General features: G+C 39.5%; 1 protein-coding gene across 6 annotated transcripts in view; it reads left to right on the top strand.

Annotated features, from left to right (window-relative positions):
• The window catches only part of LOC126336802 (gastrula zinc finger protein XlCGF42.1-like), a 48,288-nt gene extending 24,322 nt beyond the window's left edge, over nt 1–23,966 (top strand). For 2 of the 6 annotated variants that reach the window (XM_050000838.1, XM_050000837.1), the window contains 2 exons: nt 1,168–1,220; nt 22,748–23,966. In XM_050000838.1, coding sequence (XP_049856795.1) covers nt 1,168–1,220; nt 22,748–23,549 — 855 coding nt within the window. In that variant the 3' untranslated portion in view covers nt 23,550–23,966. Of the gene's footprint in view, nt 1–1,167; nt 1,221–3,947; nt 3,993–18,668; nt 18,785–22,747 lie in introns of those variants that run through there. The other 4 variants (XR_007564997.1, XR_007564998.1, XR_007564999.1 and 1 more) reach the window with 4 other exon arrangements.
• Nucleotides 23,967–24,848: the final 882 nt, after the last annotated feature.

Raw genomic sequence — 24,848 nt, forward strand, 5'->3', positions numbered from 1 at the left:
TTCAGCCTCTTCACTATTTGGTGAGTAGCAATTATCCCTTTCATAATATTGTTAGTCTTTAACATCATCATGAGAAACCCACTGAAGCATAAAAATTAGTTTTGTCCGCCAGCGATTCAGTTGTGCAAAACCCAAAATTATGTCATCTTCCCCACGTTTCAGTAACTTTTTCTTATTTTCGTGTGAGGTCAGGCCTTCGGTCTAAGACTGAGAGATGGATTTACTTGTGACAATATACACAACATTGCTGTCAAATATTTGCCATCTGTAGGAAATGCATTTTATGTCATGTTTTAATGATACAGTTGCATTACCTGCCCTTCCAGCAAGCTTGCACACTGTAACCAGTTGTACTGACTGCCATGACATCTTCAGCTGGTAGGTGTCACTGAATGCGGACATGGAGAGGCACATGGTAAGCACTCTGCTCCCCTGGCCATTGTCAGTTTTCATAACCGCATAATTAATGTAATCTGTTGCCTTTCTGCTGGCATCGTGCTTAGACCCAAAGATGGACTATGATCGCTGCTCTATGTGACCATTCAGTAGATATGTTATAGGCTTTCTCCTATAAACAGGTGTAGAGTCAATTTAAATAATAAATAAATAAGTGGACCATTATGTGGAAGTGCCCATTACTTGGGAGCACAGTATAATCAGATTGCAGTCCTTACGTGCTATCCACAGAATCTCCAGTGAGAGAAAAAAGAAAAGAAAACACTTTCTTTATCAATAGTACAATTATTTGCATTAGTTCTAGATGGCAGAACCTCATGCAGTGGTTCTCAATGAAGTTTGATGGCTAGAACCTCGTAGGAAAGGTATCAAAAATCCATATTTGTGTTTTAGCACCTATGACTTCTGTGTGAGATTCAGGTTTTCCCAGATTCCTGAATTTTTTTTTTTTTTAATACCACAGAATCCCTCACTATAGATGGTGATACCTGAAGTTTTTGGCGAGTGACATGATCAGTTAGTACTGATAGTACGTATTTTAGACACCACTTCTAACATATACATAACTTTAGGATGAGTATGCTTAGGTGCATATTCCACTTTTTACTTGTAAACATGTAACACATTTTTAGTTTCACTTTTTGTGATTTATTTGGTGTAATTATATTGTTAACAATTGTCATTTTTGTGTCCTTTTTTTTCTTTTCTCAGAAGCTTGCAAGAAGAAAGAAGAGCAAGTCTGGTGATAGCTCCACATCAGGGAGGTATGTTATAAGTGTCTGAATCTTCTTTTCCTCTTTCCTCCCCCACCCCGTCCCCTCCCTCCCTCCCTCCCTACCTACCTACCTACCTACCTACCTACCTCCCTCCCTCCCTCCCTCCCTCCCTCCATGTTTCTCACTCTGTATTTAAATCATTACTAACCTTTCATAAACCCTGCTAATTATCCAAAAGCCCTTTTTTAGAAAAAAAACTGGAAGCACTGTTCTCAAGAATGAGTGTCCATCATTCACATTAGTGAAACAACATATTAAGTTTTTGAAAACAACAAGAAGTCACACTTAATATTTTTTATTTACATGTTGTGCTCTTCAAATGAACAAGCTGATCATCGGAATGTACAGTTTAAAGTTGACTGACAGCACTAATGATTAAATTGGCAGTATTATAGTACTTACACTTATGTTTAAAGTCAGTAGTAAATTATGACACTGAGAGTGCCAGAGATTAAATTAAATTAATTAATTAATTACATAATTTAATAATGTTGCAGAAGAAGCTGAGTAGCAATGTAGTGTAGTGGTTATGATACTGAATTGTTGGATGGAGGGTCGTGAGTTCAAAACTTGCCTGAACTGTACAATTTTAATTTCTATATTTGGTTTGAGTAAATTCTACACTCCTGGAAATGGAAAAAAGAACACATTGACACCGGTGTGTCAGACCCACCATACTTGCTCCGGACACTGCGAGAGGGCTGTACAAGCAATGATCACACGCACGGCACAGCGGACACACCAGGAACCGCGGTGTTGGCCGTCGAATGGCGCTAGCTGCGCAGCATTTGTGCACCGCCACCGTCAGTGTCAGCCACTTTGCCGTGGCATACGGAGCTCCATTGCAGTCTTTAACACTGGTAGCATGCCGCGACAGCGTGGACATGAACCGTATGTGCAGTTGACGGACTTTGAGCGAGGGCGTATAGTGGGCGTGCGGGAGGCCGGGTGGACTTACCGCCGAATTGCTCAACACGTGGGGCGTGAGGTCTCCACAGTACATCGATGTGGTCGCCAGTGGTCGGCGGAAGGTGCACGTGCCCGTCGACCTGGGACCGGACCGCAGCGACGCACGGATGCACGCCAAGACCGTAGGATCCTACGCAGTGCCATAGGGGACCGCACCGCCACTTCCCAGCAAATTAGGGACACTGTTGCTCCTGGGGTATCGGTGAGGACCATTCGCAACCGTTTCCATGAAGCTGGGCTACGGTCCCGCACACCGTTAGGCCGTCTGCCGCTCATGCACCAACATCGAATGGAGATGTGTCGTCTTCAGCGATGAGAGTCGCTTCTGCCTTGGTGCCGATGATGGTCGTATGCGTGTTTGGCGCCGTTCAGGTGAGCGCCACAATCAGGACTGCATACGACTGAGGCACACAGGGCCAACACCCGGCATCATGGTGTGGGGAGCGATCTCCTACACTGGCCGTACACCTCTGGTGATCGTCGAGGGGACACTGAATAGTCAAATGGTCATCCAAACCGTCATCGAACCCATCGTTCTACCATTCATAGACTGGCAAGGGAACTTGCTGTTCCAACAGGACAATGCACGTACGCATGTATCCCGTGTCACCCAACGTGCTCTAGAAGGTGTAAGTCAACTACCCTGGCCAGCAAGATCTCCGGATCTGTCCCCCATGGAGTTCGGACTGGATGAAGCGTCATCTCACGCGGTCTGCACGTCCAGCACGAACGCTGGTCCAACTGAGGCGCCAGGTGGAAATGGCATGGCAAGCCGTTCCACAGGACTACATCCAGCATCTCTACGATCATCTCCATGGGAGAATAGCAGCCTGCATTGCTGCGAAAGGTGGATACACACTGTACTAGTGCCGACATTGTGCATGCTCTGTTGCCTGTGTCTATGTGCCTGTGGTTCTGTCAGTGTGATCATGTGATGTATCTGACCCCAGGAATGTGTCAATAAAGTTTCCCCTTCCTGGGACAATGAATTCACGGTGTTCTTATTTCAATTTCCAGGAGTGTAGTATTATCCACAGCTGTCATGAACCACTGTACTGGAATATTCTGTAGCTGTATATATACTGTATGTGTTCTGGCTGGAGGCAGTTCGCTCCACACTCTTGTATGTGTAAGTGCTGAATAAACCTTTGTTAAGTGAAGTTAGTGTTCATAATTCATCTTCTTACAACTTCTTCTATGTGACAATATAATATGTAACATAATTTAAAAATAATTAAAATTAATAATTTAATCTTTATCACTGTCAGTGTCATCATTTACTGTTGTATTTTAAATTGAAGTTTAAGTACTATAATACAGGCAGTTTAATCTGTAGTGCTGTCAGCCGGCTTTAAAAGTATATCCTGAGCACTTGCTCATTTGAAGAACAAAATTGGTAAATAAAAAATATTAAGTGCACTTGTGGCTGTTTTCAAAACTTTAATTTTAACAGTTGCTTCCTCTGCAGGCAAGGCCTTTTCTTGCTAAATAACTTATTGTTTAACAAATAACGTGTCTATCAGATTCACTCTTTCTGTTAAAATGTTTACTTTAAAAATTTCATATTTGTAAATTATCACAGCTTCTTGTAAACTCTGTGCTCTGCCCACACACTGTTTCAAGGTGTGCACATATATACTCATAGCAACAGAAATAGGTGATTCAAAGTTTGTCAAATTAATAGTGTGGTTTAAATCAGTCAGTACCACTTGAACTTGTACACACAATTCACTTGATGTTTTCCAGATGGAGTCAGATAAGGCATGTGAATGCAGAGATAGGCAAGCCAGATGTGAGTGCCCACCTTCTCACACCATGCAAAACCAGTGTGTTGCTGCTGTGCCTGTGGACTTCATAGCACATTTCACTGACTATACTTCTACCTCTTATTAATAAAAATGGCCAAAATCTTCCCAGGGGGTGACCTAGCTTAATGACTTCATAATTTGAATAATAATAACAACTCAGGTTTACTAATGTACTTACCTACCCAATAGTCACCAGCCCTGTAGAATGCATGCTGTGTCAACAATCAGTTTCCGCACTGAACTCTGTGTTCCTGTTTCTTCCCAAAAGGCTACACTTAAAGCTTTGTCATTTATTCTTGTCATCTTCCCATCTGTTCCCTTGCATGCCCAGGAGTCTTTTCTTCTGATGTGTACATTGAAAACTCACTTAGGAAACTTGGTCTCTGTCATAGAGATTATTTGATCAACCTGTGGGATTCATCTGCTCTTTTGATATTGCAAAAAGTTGGACTGGTTCATGTTCAGATGTATTTCATTATTCTTTCTTGTTCTCTAAACATCTCCACCTCTCACCAGGCTCCCAGATTCTAACTGATAATGGAGAAAATGAAAAGTATTAAATGCTGCACTAGCAAGTTTCACTCACTCACAAACTTCTATAACTAAAACAGTAAGTAACCTACTTCATATCTCTGAAAATGCACAGCATAAAACTTGGCTATGAGCAGTGTGATGACATATTCTCTATCAAAATTTGTACTTCCCTGATTAATAGGTGCAAGGGAGGGGGGGGGGGGGGGGTTCCTTAAGAGACCTATTCAAACTTGTTCCATTAAACAGTTGTTTATGTACAAGTAGTAGCATGTCCTGTGTTATGAGTGACACTGAATTGTAATATTTATTGCAATTATTAAGGGGTAAAAGTGTGGAGGTGCTCTAGCAGTATTGGTTATGGAAGCTTGGCAACAGTGTATGATGCTCTACTCATCTTTTTTTTCTGATGTATCTGACCTTACTCTTCCCCCCATCCCACCCCACTCTCTCTCTCTCTCTCTCTCTCTCTCTCTCTCTCTCTCTAATCCAGCAGATTTCAGTAATAGAAGATATAATCATTGCCAGATTTTTGCACAGCAAAGATATTTGCAGTTTCATTTGGTACATGTGTATTAGTACTAAATTACTCACAACCCATGAGTCTATCCTTACAGCAAATATTCTTTTTTTTCTTTTCTTTTCTTTTCTTTTCTTTTTTTTCTTTTAGAAAGACAGAGTTTCTGCAATATAGTATGTGCAAAATATTGTGAAAACTGTGTTTTATTAGGTATATGAAAATAATACGGAATTGAAATACACTGATAGATCATAATTATGAGCACACTGAAAATTTAATTCATGTTTCAAATAGAGGAATGCTCTATTTAAGAAAGTCAATTTAGGAAAGAAAAACTAAAAGGTACACACTTGAGAACAATTGAACTACAATGAAACCCCCTTTGTACATTTTTCAAGTGACTCTAAAATAATGATGTAGACTGTGGGAAAGTCTAAATTACAGAAAATTACTTTTTAAACACACAGTTTATAAAAACAAAACTTCAATGAGCTACATTATTAATTGTAATGATGTTAGCCGTACAAAAGCTACACATTTCATATATGTACTAATAGTGCTAGACATATGTTACATACATGATAATGACGAAGTCCCATACTCCTTGACAGAGCGTAGGGAACGATGCGGGAGACCCACACTGATGTACTAGACAAGGTCCTCGTGGAGGTGGTTTGCCATTGCCTTCCTCCAACCATAATGGAAATGAATGATGATGATTAAGACAACACAACACCACCCAGTCATCTTGAGGCAGGTGGAAATCCCCGACCCTGCCGGGAATCGAACTCGGGACCCCGTACTCGGGAAGTGAGAACGCTACCGTGAGACCACGAGCTGCGGACTTGTTACACACGTACATTCATGTATATGACACTAAGCTGTAGACTAGAAGTATATCGAACTTTGCATCATAAAACTTACTACAGTGTACACTGAAAATGATTTTTTTTAATAAAAATATTTGAAATTCTGGATAGCTGTCGGCAGAGGGTGATTACATAAGGTTGCAGACTCAATGAGAATTTTGCATTCCACAGAGTTCTCATGACATAACTTGTATATAGAAATGTGGTGGTGTAATGAATAAAGTATACCTCAGATGTACGAGGGTTGTTTTTTAAGTAAGGGCCGTTTTTATTTAAAAAAAAAAAAGATACAAATACTTTTGTAAAAAAACTTATTTTCTGATTATACACACTTTTACCTATTTTTCTACGTAGTTGCCTTGTTTATTTAAGCACTTGTCATCCCGTACAACTAAGTTTTTAATTCCCTCTTCAGAGAATTCAGCTGCCTGCTCCGACAGCCAAGGGTTCACGGCTGCTTTCACTTCATCGTCGTCATTGAAGCGCTGCCCGCCGAGATGGTGTTTCAGGTACTGGAAAAGGTGAAAATATCTCGGAGCAAGGTCGGGGCTGTATGGTGCATGGTCCAAAACTTCCCAGCCAAAAGAATCAATCAAATCCTGAGTCTTTTGAGAGGTGTGAGGCCTAGCGTTATCGTGCAGGAGCAAAACTCTCTTTGTCAGCATGCCGCGCCTTTTGTTTCGAATTGCTCTGCGGAGCTTCTTTAGAGTTGCAAAGTAGGCATCTGAGTTGATTGTCGTTCCTCGTGGCATAAAATCCACTAGCAAAACACCGCGCCAGTCCCAGAACATAGTTTCCATAATCTTGCGCTTTGACAGCATCTGTTTGGCTTTGACCTTGAGGGTGAGGTTGTGTGTCGCCATTCCATCGATTGTCGTTTGCTTACGGGAGTGATATGGGATACCCATGTTTCATCTCCAGTGACAATTTGACTCAACATGTCATTCTCGTCTTCCTCGTAACGAATCAAAAAGTCCAATGAAGTGGCAATTCTCTTCCCTTTATGGTCCTCTGTCAGGTGTTTGGATACCCACCGAGAACACAGTTTCTTAAAGTTTAGGTTTTCAGACACAATTTTGTACAAAACCGATCTTGAAACTTGTGGAAATTCCAAAGAAAGAGTGGAAATTGTGAATCTTCTGTCCTCACGAATCATTGTTTCGACTGCAGCCACCAAATCATCAGTGATCACAGAGGGCCGGCCTGAGCATTCTTCGTCATGGATGTTTTGACTACCATTTTTAAACACTCTAACCCATTGACGCACTTTACCTTCACTCATTGCATTCAAGCCATAAACTTCTGTTAACTGACGATGAATTTCTGCAGCTGATAGGCTTCTCGTAGTCAAAAAACGTATCACTGACCGTATCTCACACGCGACGGGCGATTCAATAATCGTAAACATTATAAAGTAGCACAGCGATGCATGCACATCAGCTACAGAGCTGCAACTTGCATCAGTGTGAACGGGAAGGATGCCGGCAAGTGGCGCGGTGGCTTGTTGCGGTGTCTGCGCGAACTACGAGACTATACGCGCGAACGTCCCTTACTTTAAAAACAACCCTCGTAATATAGAGCACAATGTAGAGATAGATTTTAGCTGTTCTGTCATGTCTCACTCTAGCCAACTCTTTGGTATTTGGCATGTATTCCAAATGAAGTGTCAAAAGTATGTGGCAATTATTATTGTATTTAAGTTTCATTCCTGCTCATTTTTCTTGCAGCTGTTAAAACTGTATTAGTATATCCCAGCCTAACCGTCACCTTGGAAATTACTACATATTTGCCTCCCCCCCCCAAAATACATCACTTGATAATGTTTCCCTGCAAAACAGAGTTATTGCATTTTTTAATGAAATACTACACCAACAGTTCCCTTACAGCTCATACATTTGTCACAGGAAGCACCACATCTATGATGGTTCGAAACTAGTTGCAAACAGGAAAGAGGTGCTACCATACCTCCTGTTTATTGTGCTTACTTTTCGTCCATTTAGGCTAATACTGAAGTTTAGCCCCCAGAATTTCATTCAGTAACTACACACAATATACAGGTAGGATGTCCCAGGAGGAATGGTCAGTATTCAGGGATATGGCAGGAATGATCATTCAAAACAAAAAGATCTAACTTACATAGGATCTAAACTGAATACCTTTGAGCACCTGTTCATCTTTGCTACTGTGAAACACATCTCTTCCACTGAACATGTGCTCATAGCTCTTAAGGTATGCATCCAAGAGCCCATGTTTACTAGACTGTTTTGCTTTGAGTGATCGTTCCTGTCAGATACCCGAATACTGGCCATTCTTCCAGGGCACTCTGTATAGTTATCATTAGACTGGCACAAACTGTTCAGACTTCCAGCAACTTCTACTGCTTCAGAACTTGATTATCTGGGGCACAAGGTTTAATGTTTTAAACACTACTTGAAAATAAATGCCTTGATAATGTCTTTTTAAGTCCATTACACTTTTTTCCTCTCTGCATGAACATTATTTCGTTAAATCAAAGTGATAGGAAATTTATCATTATGAGGTCTTAAAAGCAGGTGTGAATTGCAATTCTAAACATGGAAAATTTGAAAGGCTCAATCAAAAAATGTCAAATACTGTAACAGGAAAACATTAATTCTGGAAACATAAATGTGGGTTTACACCATAGACATATCTACCTATTAAGCCCCATTTACACCAAAGCAGAAACAAGCGAACGCGCAACAGCTAACACACATTCACTCCAGTGTGAACACTGTGTACATGGTGTTTGATCGTGCAAGGGTTGTATTTGCAGATGTTTGATTGTGATTTGCTCGTTGTCGATTTATGGACGAAGTTCACGTCTTCAGTGCCAGCTTCAATGATAGACACATGCTTTGCCACAGTGTACTGTTTTTTCGTGCAAACTGTGGTGGTATAGTATTTTGTGAAGAGATTTCAGAGTGATGGAGTGGCTAGATGATATTGTCCTCCTTTTAACTGAATTGTACAGATATCACAGGTGTTTGTGGGATACTAAAGATCATCACAAACTTCTAAACAGGAAGAATGACGCTAGACAAGAAATTGCCAAAGGTCTCAAAATACCTGCAGGCAATGTAAAGGAGGAGATGAGCACTCTACTGTCCTCATTCTGGCAAGAGCGAGCGAAAGAACGCACAACCTCAGCGATGGGTGCAGTAGAGAAATATATATCTAAGTGGTTTTCTTTTAGACCAATGTCATTCCTCCTGGATAAATACGAAGTTAGGAGAAGCAGGTAAAAAAAATGATAAGCATGTGTTAGTAGCAATTTTCTTTTATTTATGTTTTAGTTTAGCTGAGAGCACTACAATCAGTATGTAATCCACTTAACAACAGTTATATTGGCATGTTTTTTTTTTTTTTTAAGAAGTGGATGGTACAGATCTCAGAGGCAAGAAAGACCTGTCACTTGTTGTTCCTTGCTGCCAGCTACCCAGAACCACAGTTCCATCCTCAGTTGCTTCATCAATTGTCCCTGGCAGCATGTAAAAATTCCATGGGGTCTTGCTTCTTTGCAAAAAGTTGTGCAGATAAGTGTGTGCATGCTTGCACAACTAGAACACTGTTTTCAATGACATTGGCTTTGTCAGCATCCGTAACACTGATGAAAGAATTCCTAATGTATTCCTCCACCACCTTCGTTGCTCTGCACAGTCTGTAACTGAATACACGTTCGTCACGTCCTTGTGCGTGTTCACCTGGATATGATTTTGACAAATGTTCATGGAGAGCAAATGCCTAGTCACCGATGAATACGTAAGGTCTGCTCTTGCTCCTTTCTGCAAGTGGTGCCTCCTCTGAAATACCAAGGCTGTTATTTTTCATTTGCTTCCAGAAGAAAGTGATTTTCAGCGCCTCAACCTCTGAAATATGTCCTTATGAACCAACATTTGTATATATAAAGTAGTAACCAGTGTCAGCTACTCCTAAAATCACAATGCTGAAATATTCTTCATAATTATAAAAATCTGTTCAGCTTTCTGCAGGTGTAATTATCTCACAATGCTTCTCATCACTAGCTCCAAGCAGTGTGGGAGGTTCCAATGGTCCTCAAAGCCCTGTGTGATTTCTAATTACTCATTTTATTGCTGAGGAAGCTGAAACAAAAGGATAAATACAATATATTAATGTGTTGCTGCCAATAAAATAGTAAATACGTAAAATCTGAAACAAGCTGTATGAAATCAATAAACTAATTACTGTTAGGGTTATGCCAATCCAAAGAATGTAACTATTATGTTATGTCTTAGTGTGATTATGTGCCACCATACTGCCAGTAAATTATTTACTACATAACTTTTGTTGCAACCTATGCCTAAAGTGGCTGCTTTGAAGCTAGAAATTAACTGATGTCAGGGTTGCACCAATTGGAAGAACATTATGTCTTATTATGATAATGTGGAAAATGCTTACTGTACCATTACAAGCAACAAATCTTGCCATAAAATAATTTACAAAATCAAACAGTATCGTTATCTTTTAGGAACCCAGTCAAACAGAAGAGGATGTGATGTAAAACACTACAGCACAAGAAGTTGAAGTTGTAGAACATGAAAGCTTAGCGGAGGTGATTTTTGTCCCCCCATAGTGCTTCATAGGAGACTATGGGTGGAAGTGAGCCTCCAAAACAGAAAAAAGGCAGTATGCCTAAAGTAGACAGTGAATTCAGTGATGCACTTGAAATTAGTAAGGGTTTAAGTGATAATTTTTAAAGGAAGTAAGCAATCCAGAGAAAAAAGTCCCCAAAATGCAGGAGATACTTTTCTAGGCAGACATGGGTAATTTCAATCCTCCACAGGATATATTACCAGTTGACACTGTCTATACATCATCCTCCAACACACACACACACACACACACACACACACACACACACACACACACACACAACCATAGTGAATATATGATGTATAAATTTTGTATTTAAATCATATTTCATTACTAAAGACCTCATCATTTGTGTGACTCACATTCAAGGTTTCTTTGTTAATGTCACATTTTACTACACTTAAAAAAAGAAGCAGAAGTAATGGAACTTCTTTGCAATTTGATAATATGTTTTATTCTATTAACTGCAGATATGAAATGGCCTATAAGACTGGTTTTTTCTATATTTTTAGGTCGCATTATTCATTTTCATTTAATCATATCTTATAGCCATTTACCTTTATAAAATCCATTAGTGGTTGCCATATGGCACTGCATACTTCAGGATTATTTGGAAAACAGATGCTGTTTATATACGAAATAGATATTTGAAGCCACTATAACAGTGACTTGTTACTAAAAAGCACAGTGTTAGTGCTGGCCTATATTTTGCTGATATGGTTCATCAATAATTTGTGTCTTGCTTTGAAATTTTTGGTTCAGTTGCTGTTAGAAGAAGGTGAAAATCATCCATTGACATATATGTGAAGTTTACAAATAAACCAGTTCATGGCTTTAGCTGCAAATCATTGATCAGAGCCAAAACACCACTACTTAATGCTGGCGCAAAAATTCAGATACCCAAATTTTTCTCTGTCTGCGCCATTTGGCTTTCATGACCAACAGCATGCAGGCTATACAAAATAAAGCAAGTTTTGTGTTTCTATCCTCCATAAGGTTGTACTAAATACTGATGTTAACAGAAAAAAGATATAGCGCCATAAAAACAAATCTCATCGCGTGCTTTTGCTGCCTTTCGTACCAGCATAAATGCATATTCGTAATTACAAGACAATTTGCGTGTGCAAATGCAGTATACGTTCACCTGTGCACGGTCATGTTTGCTTTGGTGTTTGGTGACTGCTTCCTGTAACTCTGTTACCAATGCCTGAGCATCCCACAAGCTAACAGCTAAAGATTGCAGCAATCTTGCTACTGCCATTCTCCTATCCAGAGCATCTACTTGAGCACTTATAACTACTAGATTCTGCCTCACAGCACTTACTGTTGCTTTGACCAGGTGCATTACCTCCATTGCTAAGCTTTGAAACACCCTTATGTTGTTCAAGGCCCTTTGTTTCAAACAGGTGCCATTTCATGGTGACTTTATTTCTCCTTGCTATGTCATTCACTCTCTCTGTTGTACCATTTAGCTCTCAGATGTCACTGACATCCACAGTCCTGAAAATCATTTTCAGTAGCCTACCCCCTGTATTTAATATTGCACATATTGCAGCACCATGTGAATGGCACTATTTCCACTATCTGCTGCATATTCCATTGCAGTTGTTTGTAGGACTGGTGCAACTTACCGTAGTTGTTCCTCATTTCCTTCAGCATGCATTTTCCTTCCAGCTTAACTCCACAGACATCTTCTAAGCATCTCACTTCGTTACAAATTTCCCAAGCGTTCAGAATCAGCTTCAGTGCCCAAATATGGCTTGTGAGTATTATATTCTTTTTCGTTGTGAAAAGTTCATCATCTTGCAATTGTAGTACACACAGAACATCCTCTACACTCCTGCTGACACTGTGCAGCACTGCCAAGATAAGGGCTCTCCTCATCTTTACTTTGACTTATAGCAACCTGGGAATGGGGATCTCTCATCACTCCCAAGGCTCCATTGAAACGTCTGGCACCTCGTAGACACAGAAAAACCTGTCTTAGACAAAAGTGAACATCTAAGTGTAACATTACATGAACAAAACTCCTACCCTCACCTTCAACTGGTACACTACTCTCTTATGCATCTAAACAATATGTCACCCAAATTTCAACTGTACGCATTCTAACACAAAACATAAACTATTCCTCTCCTCATTCCTTCATCTTAATCCATATAAAGAATCCCCTGTACATGTTGTGCAAGGTTTTGCGCACATCCCCTTTTTACTACCACCCGTAGCTTTACCCTCAGTGGATGATGACACATCAATGCATCTGGAGCATCTTGAAATGGCTCCAGATGCCCATCATGAACAAGTCAGTAATTAAAGATTGATGCTTATTGGCAGTGTTGTTTCAGCTACCTGGTATGACCCTTGATATTGAGTTATTTCTTGGTCTTACCGTTTGAAATGTAAGGGTTCTATTACATTACCCACTGACCGACTTTGTGCTGCCCACATGATTTTTCAATTGCTCTTGACATTCCATGGCTCTGGTGTTTGCTCCTTGAAAGCACTTCCAAATTTCTCTGACCATTTAAGCAAAATCATTCATGGAATCACCATCCTTGCCAGCTCTTATCCTTATTTAGTCAAATGGTGGTGGCATTTGCCTCTTGTAAACTAGCTCATACAGTGATGGTTCTGTAGCAGAATGGAGTTCAAATTTACATCTGCTTACAATAAAAAATAAATACATATCCCAACATCCTTTTGACTGTATTGTACCCTCTCCAACCTACTGTTAGCCTGAGGGTGTAGTAGACTTGTCCTTAACTTCTTAACCTTTAACAAACAACACAACTGCTTCAACAAATCTGACAAAAAGTTCATCTTTTGATTGGTAATCATAGCTCTGACTCTCGAAATTTGACCGAGCGAGGTGGCGCAGTGGTTAGCACACTGGACTCGCATTTGGGAGGACGACGGTTCAATCCTGTCTCCAGCCATCCTGATTTAGGTTTTCCGTGATTTCCCTAAATCGTTTCAGGCAAATGCTGGGATGGTTCCTTTGAAAGGGCACGGCCGATTTCCTTCTCAATCCTTCCCTAACCCGAGCTTGCGCTCCGTCTCTAATGACCTTGTTGTCGACGGGACGTTAAACACTAACCACCACCACCACCATCTCCAAATTTGAACATCCAGCTGTCGACCAATGCATCCGCTACCAATGCATACATACCAGTTGCTCCTCTCCATTTAGTACTTGACTGAGAATACACCCTGTAGATTGACTGGAAGCATTGGTTGACAAGATAAATTTTCTCTCAAAGGCTGTAAAAATTAATTCTGAACTCGGTGTCAGTTGTCTCTGTAACTCCTTGAACACATCTTGGCATTCTTTCACCCATTTGAATTTTACAATTTTTTTAAAGGTTGTGTAACTGATTTTGCTACATCTGCACACTCTTTTATGAATTTCCTATAGTAATTCTCTAACCCTTATAGCAAAGATTGCAACTCCTTTGCATTACCACAAATCTAAAATTCTTTTACTCCCTGTATCAAACACAGATCTCTCTGAATTCTTTCACTGCATTACTGACATACATAATTTTTTCAAATGCAAAGTGACGTTTTTCCATGCTTAATGTTAAATTCAATGCTCATAATCTTATAAAAATTTCTCACAAACATTGTGTATGCTCTGCCATAACCTTCACAAAAACAATCATATCATCTAAGTATTCCCTGCACTGTTGAGGTCTCAGTACCCTCAGCACTGCATCGAGCAAATGCAGAAACATTGGCGGAGCATTTTTAACCCAAATGGCATCATGTGATACTGAAAGTGGCCTCATTGGACAGAGAATTCTGTTTTAGGATGATCATCTGGGAATATCTCTATCTGAGTGTACCCACTCCTCAGATCTAAGGTAAAGAAGAACCTGCACTGCCCTCATTGTCAGTAGTTCCAGTGATGTTCAGGATTGGATATGCATTAGTTACAGTTTTGCTGTTAAGATTTAGTAGTTACAGCAGAATCTATATGTTTTAGTCCCATATGGTGACAGCTTTGGCACTACCATCAAGGCTACACCCTGTGGACTAGTGCTTTCCTCTGTTATCCTACTAACCAGCAGTTAATCAATGAGTTCTCTTAATATTGGTTGTAAATATTGTGGTTCTGTCAAGGTCTATGATGGATTGGCAACTCAGTTCCGTAGGGATACGATACAGTGTTATAGTGTAGAGGCCCTTGAGAAAAAACACAATATTTGCTACATTTCCAATCTATCCGTACATCTAAGATGCCCCAGCTTCTTTTCTCAATGCAGTTTTTTCAGTGGTTTGCAAACATCGTTGGTGCACACTGACTGAGTCCCAACTCACATCATCTGAGACTTACAAATTAGCTAACAACATTCTGTGACGAACTCTGCTCCATTAATGCCAAAATTATCTAAATTCATGAGCACTACTTTCCTGACCAACTCTTCTCATTTACTTACAATGCTTCTCTTTCAAAGCAACGTGATGTGTCATCACTTACCTGTGCACAACTTGTGCTGATGTGCTTTAAACTCTGTGCTTGAACATGAAAATATACCATTGCTGAACCAAAAGACTCCACTATCTCAAACTCCACATAAATTGTAGTGTGAAGGGTTTAATTGCTTGTGAGCTATTAGGTGCATACTTGCTACTGACACATGTGCCCCTGTGACCAGTAGAGACTTACACCTTCTGCATTTCATTATTCACACTATACTACATTCCACTTCTGCATCTGTATCAGTTGTGTCAAAATTTATCAGGAACCCTGTGTGGTGGACCTGGGGTTCCCTTTTGCAGGAAACATCGTTCTTATTAATCCCCTGTTTCCCTTTACCATTTCTACAATCATGTTGATGGTGTCAAACCACATCACATCTGTAACACCTTGTGTTAGTGGAGAATGTTCCTCTCTCGTCCTGCATTCATATAACTATATCATTTTCTTCAAACACTGTGGCTAATTTGACCACAGAGTATAAACCTTCAGGGCACCCTTCTTGACATATCAGGTGGCAAACCCCATAAAAATGCATCCATTGCCCTCTATTCTGCACTGTGGAGTATTACTATTTGCATCATCACTCTCTCCTAATTCGTATGTCAGCACATTCACTTTCCATACTCTGTCTCTCAAATTCTGTATCAACTCATTTTTCTCCTTTGACAAACATCCAACTGCTTGTGAAAAAAAAAGTCTCACAGATTTACTTCTTGTTCCTTTGTAGCAGGCCATTTTTTCAATTCATCAAATGGCTGTGTATTCCTTAGCCCCAACAAAAGGGATTCCCCTACCAACCATAACTTCATCACCTGTTATAACTGGCATTGTGACCCCCCACCCTCCACCCCAATACTAGCTGCTAACTGCATCTCATCCAAAACAGACAGAAAGGTGTGTTCAAGCTGGCTGTAGCTGGATCTAATAAAGGAGTAGATTGCTTAGCTAATTCCATCTCTTCCACCCTACTTGCAAACCTATTATTCAAGATGCCTTATTTGCTCCAAATGGCAGCATTTCATTAACCAATGGTTGAACTGCCTCCCAGCTAGTGATACAATGTATTTGAGACTCTGCAATTGTGGAACCTTAATCTCCAATCATTTTAAGGAACACAAAATATATTCACAACAGGCATATGACACACCACCACTTACATCTTATGTCTTATTATCTATCTTGGCTCTGTCCAGCGACTAACCCAATTCCCATACTGATGTCAATTAATATAAGCTACTGGTACTAACTCTGTACTAGGTGCACATTGTCCTGGCAACTTACACTAACCATACCTCACAGGTCATAAATAGTGCTCCTTTGCATTACCACGCAATTGTGGAATATCAGCCAGTTCTCCTGGCTGTCCAAACATAACCCTCAAATCCCTGTGCAGTACTCACCTAGACTCTATGCATCTGCACATAAAACAGGGGAAACAACCACGAAAATCAATAGTCTGCTCAGTTACAACACTGGCTGATGAAATTGTGTTCTGCGATTGTGAAGTCTGTGGCAGCAGCTGCCAGATGAGGTCCACTGATACCAAAGTACTTAAGGCATAGTGACCTATGGTGAGTGGTGCCTCTATGGTGTAGAGGTGGTGGGGTGTGGATTGTAGAGATGGTGGTGCAGACCAGGGCTGGCTAGAAAACTCCAAAACAACATGTAACATATTTTATTTAATCTTGAGCTACAATGTTGAAGTGCTGAGATGCACCCAGACACTCTGCAGGTGGATGCTTTACTGGTGGTGCCACTGATGCTGGAAGGTCACAGCAGTGAGATGGGTTTTTGAAGTCAGCGTCCTCTTTTTGCTGATACTGTTTACCCAGTCTTGCCTGTGTTAGCACTATGTGGCCTCAAGTGAGCAATGCTAGTGACTTGAACGTCTGATGAATTCTTGTAGGAGTTCACCACTAATGGGTTAGAAGCTCATCACAGTGTGGATGTATGGTGGCAATACTGCCCTGGCCGCCAACTGCTGTGCTCCAAGGCAGGAGTTTGGTTGCTACCATGTAGCTTGAGGATGGCTTATATACCATGTTGCCGTAAGTCCACAGGTTTGGACTAACAATCATGAAGGGGGGTTGGCTATAATGTGATGAGTACTTGCATGGACCTGACATTGTGAAGGACATTGCCAGACTACACATAACCGTGCTAGAATCAGGGGGTATTTATAGTGATTGATAGCACTGTTGTGCCACTATATTGGTTCCAGGCACATACAGATCAACATCGTCATGTCTCAGTGGTTTGGAAATACTTTACAGGCCAGTTCCTAGTTGCATAGCCTTTCTGCATTCATTGTGTGGTTCAGCCCAGCTGCTTTGTAGTGTATGAACAGGCTCTCTTGTGAAATTACATAAAGTGCTTCCATGTCTACCTTCTTGCCTCTCATATGGCTACAATGGAAAGCTGCTTTTCGCCCAAAGTTAGCAACAGCATTACATTTGCTTTTGGTGTTCAGGATGACATAAACTATATGGTTAGGAAGTGCATTGAGATTAGAAGTATCATCTGTGCAGAATATTTTTTTAGGTGAAGAAAACAACAGAAGGTGTGTGGAGAACTGTGGGTAAGATAGGCCTCAGCAGCTACACAGGTCTAATGCTGACAATCAGCCAGCTGATTAACATTGTGGAAAGGAGGCTGAAATTCAGAAAAGGGATAATAGGGTGTTTATTGTGAAAATTAATTTACCTATTTCATGAAATGTAGCAGCTCAATTACCTGCCAGCTCAGCTCAACCATCAGTGTTTTGTAACCAGAAAAGCAAGTCTTAAATAGTCTAAAGGGTGTTGGTTAAATTGATGTGGCACACAACTGAGGCTACATTTAAGTCCAAAGAGGTTCAGTGAGGTTATTGTTAGCACTTGAGCTGATGAGCATAGAATATCTGTCTTGTTTTCCTCAAACCACGATTTAGTTGTCCTTCCTTTTTGTACTGAAGATCATTCCCATAGCTACATAAATGGTCCAGTTCCACACTAATGCTATGCTGTGTGAAGTATGTAATCTGGTAAAATTTACATAAAACATCTGATTTATTTGTACCTCTGACTAAAGCCATCGGCAGGTGGCACACTACATTGCTAGATTTCATTGCTGACCAAACACATTCAGGTAAGTGCAGTTTACCAGACATTAACTAATTCACACAAGTTCATTTGAATGCGGATTAATGTGCTAATGACTGCAGTGTGTGGACCACTGTAGAAACTGATGTGCTTCAATTGAAGTGGTCATTGTCATCTAGGGATCAAACTAATTGAAAATTAAGGTTGGTCAGCTCATACTAAATTGTTTTGTCAGTGACCTCTGAAACTGAGCTGCTGTGGAAATCCTTTCCAGTAGCATGATGCTTTTTTTTTTACGCTGTATGTTTGAGTACCTCTATCAGCTAATTTTTAAAGCCTAACAAGGTGGTATTAGAGTGTAATGAGCTTAGTGTTTCCACTTCACAGTAATTTTACCAGCATTAGATATGGACAACATATGGCTCCTGTAAAATCTTTTTGGTGAAATGCAGCGTGGGCACCTTCAATGATACTTCATTTTAGTGTCTTCAAATCTCTCTCCATTGATTCATTCTAATAAAAATTGTTTTTTTTTCTGATGTAGACACATTGCATATGCAGATATATACAAGATGTGCAACATTACAGGACCAGTTGATACATAGTTTACTTCACATTTAATCAATGAGACAAAGTATCAAATTGAGAAATTCCGCTGCTGTGACTAAAAAATCATATTGTATCTATGTATGTAACAACTAACATGCCACAGGGCCCAACAGTAGGACCACTGTTAATCTTGTTAGGTATAAGTGTGTGTAAATCTATCATAACCTAAGAAAAAGTCTCACTATTTTGTAAAAGTCAGGGTGTGACTTAGACTGCAACAGTGAAACTTGAGGAAATGGCAGTGTGTAAACACTAAACGTTTAATATTTATAGGTTTTCATGTTGTTCACACCTGGAATTGGGAATTACATGTTATAGACATGTGCAATTTTTTATCTCCCTCTAGCTGGTGATCTTTTAGAAGTCAAAATTTACAACTGTATGCTTTCTTCAGATTTATTCATTGTGCTTTGGAGTAAAGCTCTGTTGTTATTCTTGTATTCAGACATAGTACCTTTTGCACATTATTTACAGCAAGGGTTATTTTAAGTGAGTACATCCCAAGTAGGGTGTAAACAGGTTTCTGAACAGCAAGGTACAGTAAAGTAACTTCACATTTCATTTTTTCCCTTGTGAAGTTCACCATAAACATTTGGTCAGAATTAGAAAACAGCAGTGATCACAAGCTAAACACCATCAATTAAAATTACATCCCCTAAGCACAAGGTAGTACAACTCTTCCAGATGCTTTTAATGTGTATGAAGTATAATGTAAATTAAAATCAATACCACAGATGTAGCAACAATTTTGCTGAAAAAGAAATAGTTTGGAAGCCAGCTGACAGGCTTCTCACCATCTCATCTGATCATTCCTCGAAGAGGTGGTAATCATTTTCACCCTGCATTCTGAGGTGATTGTATTTATATTCTCCCTTGAATGATGTTCCTCTTGACAAGATGTTAGCAATTTACACTCATTCTAAGGTTACTGATTTGATATTACCTGTGGCCTACACAAGGATTTCACTTCATGATGATGCCAATTAAATGACATGCACTCACATGATGTATCTAGTCAGACTTGTCAGTGAGCTAATTGTTTTACCAGTTGTGCCTCACTTCCTTTATGCAGAGTAGAGCAAATAACCTGAGATAGAAATAAGATTTTACTCATACCATATTTTCAGATAAAGATGTATATTATATTTTTATTAAAGGCTTCCTAAAATCCTTCATGCAGTTTAACCATTACCTAATTTGATTTCCACCTCCATTCTGATCCTGACATATTGTGAAAGGTTACTCGGCATTTAAAGCACTGTGTATGTATTCAGGAGGTGTGGGGCTCTAATTCTCATCCCATTAATCATGTTTACACTTTCCCAATTTCTGTGAATTTTGTAAGGCTAATACTGGGATGGTTTGTGTGGGAAGGGCACAGCCAGTATCCTTCCTCATCTTTGTCCATTCTGAGTTTGTTCTCCATGTCTAATGATATCATCATTAGTAAGACATGAAATCCTTTTCTCCATTTTTCTGTGACTGGACCCAGAGCACATACATTTCACTTGTTCTTACACCATCTTCATCCATTCCTGAATAATGGCTGTATTGAGAGTTGCTACATATAGATTCCTAAGCTTGTTACTGGCTTTCTTTATAATACTTTAAAACATCATAGTCAAACATGTCAATCTTGGAGGCCAGAACTCCACCAAACAAAACCACAGAGAGCCAGTTTCTATCACATGCTTTGTAGATGGATGAACAACATCCTGCTAGAACATACTCTTCTTCAGGAGCTATTTTTTCACCACCACTTCCACATAAACCTCTCGTGATAAGATTTTAAGGGATTAATGACATAACCTGCCAGTGGGCATTGATTTAAATCAATGGGAAAAGTTAAAAATTTGTGTGGGACAGGGATTTGGAACTGGGCCTCCTGCTTACTAAGCAGATGTGCTGACCATTGCACTGTCTGGACACAATGGTCATAATCACAACTTCACAGACAATCCTACTAGGTCTCCCATCAGACCCTAGATATCAACTTATCCTCACACCATTGAAGAAGTGCTCCATGCCCTTTATGATTGTTACTTGTGGCATTTTGCCAATATCCATAAGAGTTCAAATGTGGTGTGCATCTGCACGGAAAAGATCAGTGGGCACCCTTTCCTTAATTATAATTAAGATGAGGACAACCACAGATCACTCCATTGTGTATGTACACCATGCTCAACTTCTTATGGGAATTGGCAAAGTACCGCGAGTAATGAGGATAATGGGAGGGGCACTATGTCAGTGGTGTGTGGATAAGCTGAGAATTTGTATCTGACGGGAGGCATGCTAGGATAGTACTTCTTGATGTGGTGACTGCTTTGTCTGGATGGCACAATTGTCAGCGCATTTACCTAGTAAGCAGGAGACTCAGGTTCGAATCCTGCTCCAGCACAAATTTTCAACTTTTTCCTTTGTTTTAATTCAATGCCCTTTGGCAGGTAATGTCATTAATTCTTTTTTTGTTTTTGTTTTTCCTTGATTCATATTGGCTGCAGGGTCAAAATGGTGTCTTTTCTTGCTGTTCTCTGAAATAGCACACACCTTATATGCTCTTGTGATAAAACTGACACTGTCTAGAAATAAAAAGTAGGGCAACAAGATGCTGCCACTTGAAATGGTGCCAAGCTCATGGACACAACTGGGAAATTTAGTTGTGGTTACAACAGGAATGTCATTACGATTGTAGGTTAGCTAGTGGTTGCTCTTACAATTCACTTGAGCTTGCCTAGTGAGTGCCTTGTAACCTGCCTCATTCTTGATAGTCCTTGAGAAGGTTTTGTATTTTGATTCTTTTTTCCTTGCAGCCTCATGCCAAAATAAATTATTTATGATTGGAAGATGAGAAATTGTTATGAGTTGGTAAAATTTTGATTTTTCCATAACTGAATTGGTTTGTTATTTAAAGTGGTGGTGTAACACTGTAAGTAGTTTCTGTAACCACAATTCCTTGGCCAAGCTCTGGATTTCCAAGTGTTTGTATAATTATTACTTGCTTCTAACCATTTAACTGATGAATTTAAGTAACCATGTCAAAAACATTCATGCAGACATAAAAGTCATCTCTCAATTAAATTCTCACTTTAGCTGCTGCACATGCTGTACCTGCTTTCATTTCATATACTTTTTGTGTCAGAAACTAACAACCAATTGTAAACTTTCAATAGTGAATTGTTATTGTTATCCCATTAATCAATAACTTAGGGTTTTTTTCATTTCTGCAATAATAGTGTAGATTGTTCTCTGCAGTATGGATGTAATATATGTAAAGGTAGTATGTAGTACTTATTGACCAAATGGTAGTCTTGTGAAGAAATGAACTTTGTAAGCAAAGTGCATACATTTTATTTCTCATGTACCAAAGCTGTAGTAAAGACTGGTTTCCAATGTTTGGTCTGTGATTAAGTCATATAATGTTTATATATGTATATTACTTTTTCTTGTATCAGATTCATAAGTCTCTAATGAATTTATAATATGTTGTTATTATAATGGTAAGAGTCAAGTTCTAAGGTTAAGTAAAGCAGTACTAGACTTCCATAAAAATATTTAGATTGTTAGTCAGGTGTGAGACTCTTGCTGTGATAAGGATCCATAGTTTCTTAGTAGATGCTCTCACTCAGCTGAGGTAGTGTAGGCAGTTAATTTTGTAGACTGTGTAGCCTATAACGGAACATATGGGTGACTCTTCCCTAAGCCTTGAGGCTTTATGACTGGAATTTGCCCATTCATAGTGAATTTTTGTATTGGATTCAATACAGTCTAAGGAAATCTAGCAAGTATGTACACTGATGAGGCATTGGACACTCATTTCCTTCCCCACTCTTCTCCAAATCTGAGCTAATTCTCAATTTTGCATGACCTCCACATTAACTGTATGTTAGGCACTAATGCTGTTTGTTCCTTTTTTATTTTTCAATTCACTTTGTTACATTTACCTTGTACAGTATTTAATATTTTATTTATGCTACAGTGATGACAATTATTCTGATACACTTCTCTTTATTTCAGCAGCGGGAGTCAACAAGCCATAAATACAAGCAATGATGACAGTCATATTACAAGTGCTTTCGAAGATCAAGCAGAGCTTTCTAGCAGCAGCAGCCAACAAAATTTTGTGCAGAATGTATCAGATGCAGACAAGGCCAGAAATTCTGTAGATCATGTTTTCAGAGAGAATGATACTATCAACATTTACAATTTGCATGAGAGGACATCCATGAATAAGGACAGTCTGAAGGTACATCCATTTTTTCGCAGTGGTGACAACTGCTACAGCTGTACCTTCTGTTGCAAGACATTCACCAAGAATTGTAACTTAAAGCAGCATTTGCGTGTGCACACTGGTGAACGCCCATTCAGCTGCACTGAATGTAGCCAAACATTCAAAGCAGCCACTGCTCTGAAATACCATATGGGGCTACACACAGGTGAACGTCCATTCATCTGCTCTGTTTGTAGCAAAGCGTTCATACAGAGCGCTCACTTAAAGGTACATTTGCGTAGACATACAGGTGAACAACCTTTTAGTTGTACTGTGTGCTGCAAGAGATTCATAACTGCCACTCTCCTAAAGCAGCACTTGCCTTTACACTCAAGTGAACGCCCTTTCAGATGCACAGAGTGCAGCAAGAAATTTAAATGGAAAGACAGCCTGACAAAGCATTTACGTGTCCATACGGGTGAGCGCCCCTACCGCTGCACTGTGTGTAGCAAGACATTCCAAGATAGTAGTAATCTAAAAAGGCATTTGCTTGTCCACTGTGTGAATGCTCCTTCAGTTGCAAGATCTGTAGTAAGATATTTGCAATGAACAGTAAGGAATACAGACGTGAATGCTTGTAGATTGAAAACTTAGAGGCTACTGCATATTTTGAAATGCTGTTGGCTGCATATTTTCACATAGCAGTTACCTGATGGGAACTCTGTTAATGGCACATTTTTAAATGTGTTACGAATATTGAAAAAGGTTTGCAAACAATATGAAGAACCATATATCTGCAGAATTACTTTGGTGTTGTCATATAAAAATTATGTAGTTAGACAACTGCAAGACTTTGTTATACAGCAATTGCGTTATTTCTGGTGAATTGTACAGCTGACTGTTTTGTAACTGTGTGAATGGCAGATCAAAATTACTACCTGTTTTGACTGCTGGAAGAGTATGTCATTAAAAATGCCTTAATAAGAGTATGAAACAGGTATACTTTGTGTGCAATGCATTATTTCATCTGTTGAGCCATAAAAAAATATGACAATTGAAATAGTTCTAACTAGACCCACAAGACCTACATCACACAGATTGGGCAATGATGGATACAGGACAGAGGTGGAAGACAAGATAACACTGCTACCTGAGCTGTATGTTTTCAGTTACTTTCAGTGGTTATTGTCATATGAATCTGAAATAGCAAAGCTGAAATAATATTACAAACTCATTCTAAAGTGTCATAAGCTAATAAGCCATTTGTGTTTCTGTGTGTTGAATGAACCACAGTGTTTCGTAGTAAGTACTTAGCATTAGTAGCAACCCTAGTAGAAATGCAAATTGTGTTCTTGGTTTGGGTCTGTGAAGTGACAGTAGACACAATTCTTTGCAGCAAATTTGACCAAATTATTACTTCAATTTTGGTTATAAAGCATTCTTACACCTTTCTTGAATTAACCATTTTATTCACCTGCATGTATAGTCTGTTGATCAGAAGTCTGAGGAGAAGGGAGAATATTTTTCAGTTCTGTATGTGATGATCATTGTATGGGGCACATTGAAAGTGTCAATATTTGTTGTTTCTACTCAAAAATATTACAGCGCAGTATATCTGTCTCAATACTAGGGCCTATACACAAATACTTCGGATGCTTACAGAATGAAGACACGACCTTCACTTACATTTTTGGTGGTGTCTGAGAATCCATGGTGCATGGACTAGAAGAGTCTTGTATATCTCCTCACAAGTCTGTACAAGACGTAATGAGTCATCCGACGTGGTGCAGGAATTGCTACAAATACACTAAAATGTGAGAACTGATGAGCTATAGGTGACTAGCAGTGTCCTATGGCAGAGCTAAGAAAATTGACACTGAGCCTCTTGGACTTGCCATCTTTTTTGCT

The sequence above is a fragment of the Schistocerca gregaria genome, chromosome 2 (genome assembly GCF_023897955.1).
Source record: "Schistocerca gregaria isolate iqSchGreg1 chromosome 2, iqSchGreg1.2, whole genome shotgun sequence".
Lineage (NCBI taxonomy): Eukaryota > Metazoa > Arthropoda > Insecta > Orthoptera > Acrididae > Schistocerca > Schistocerca gregaria.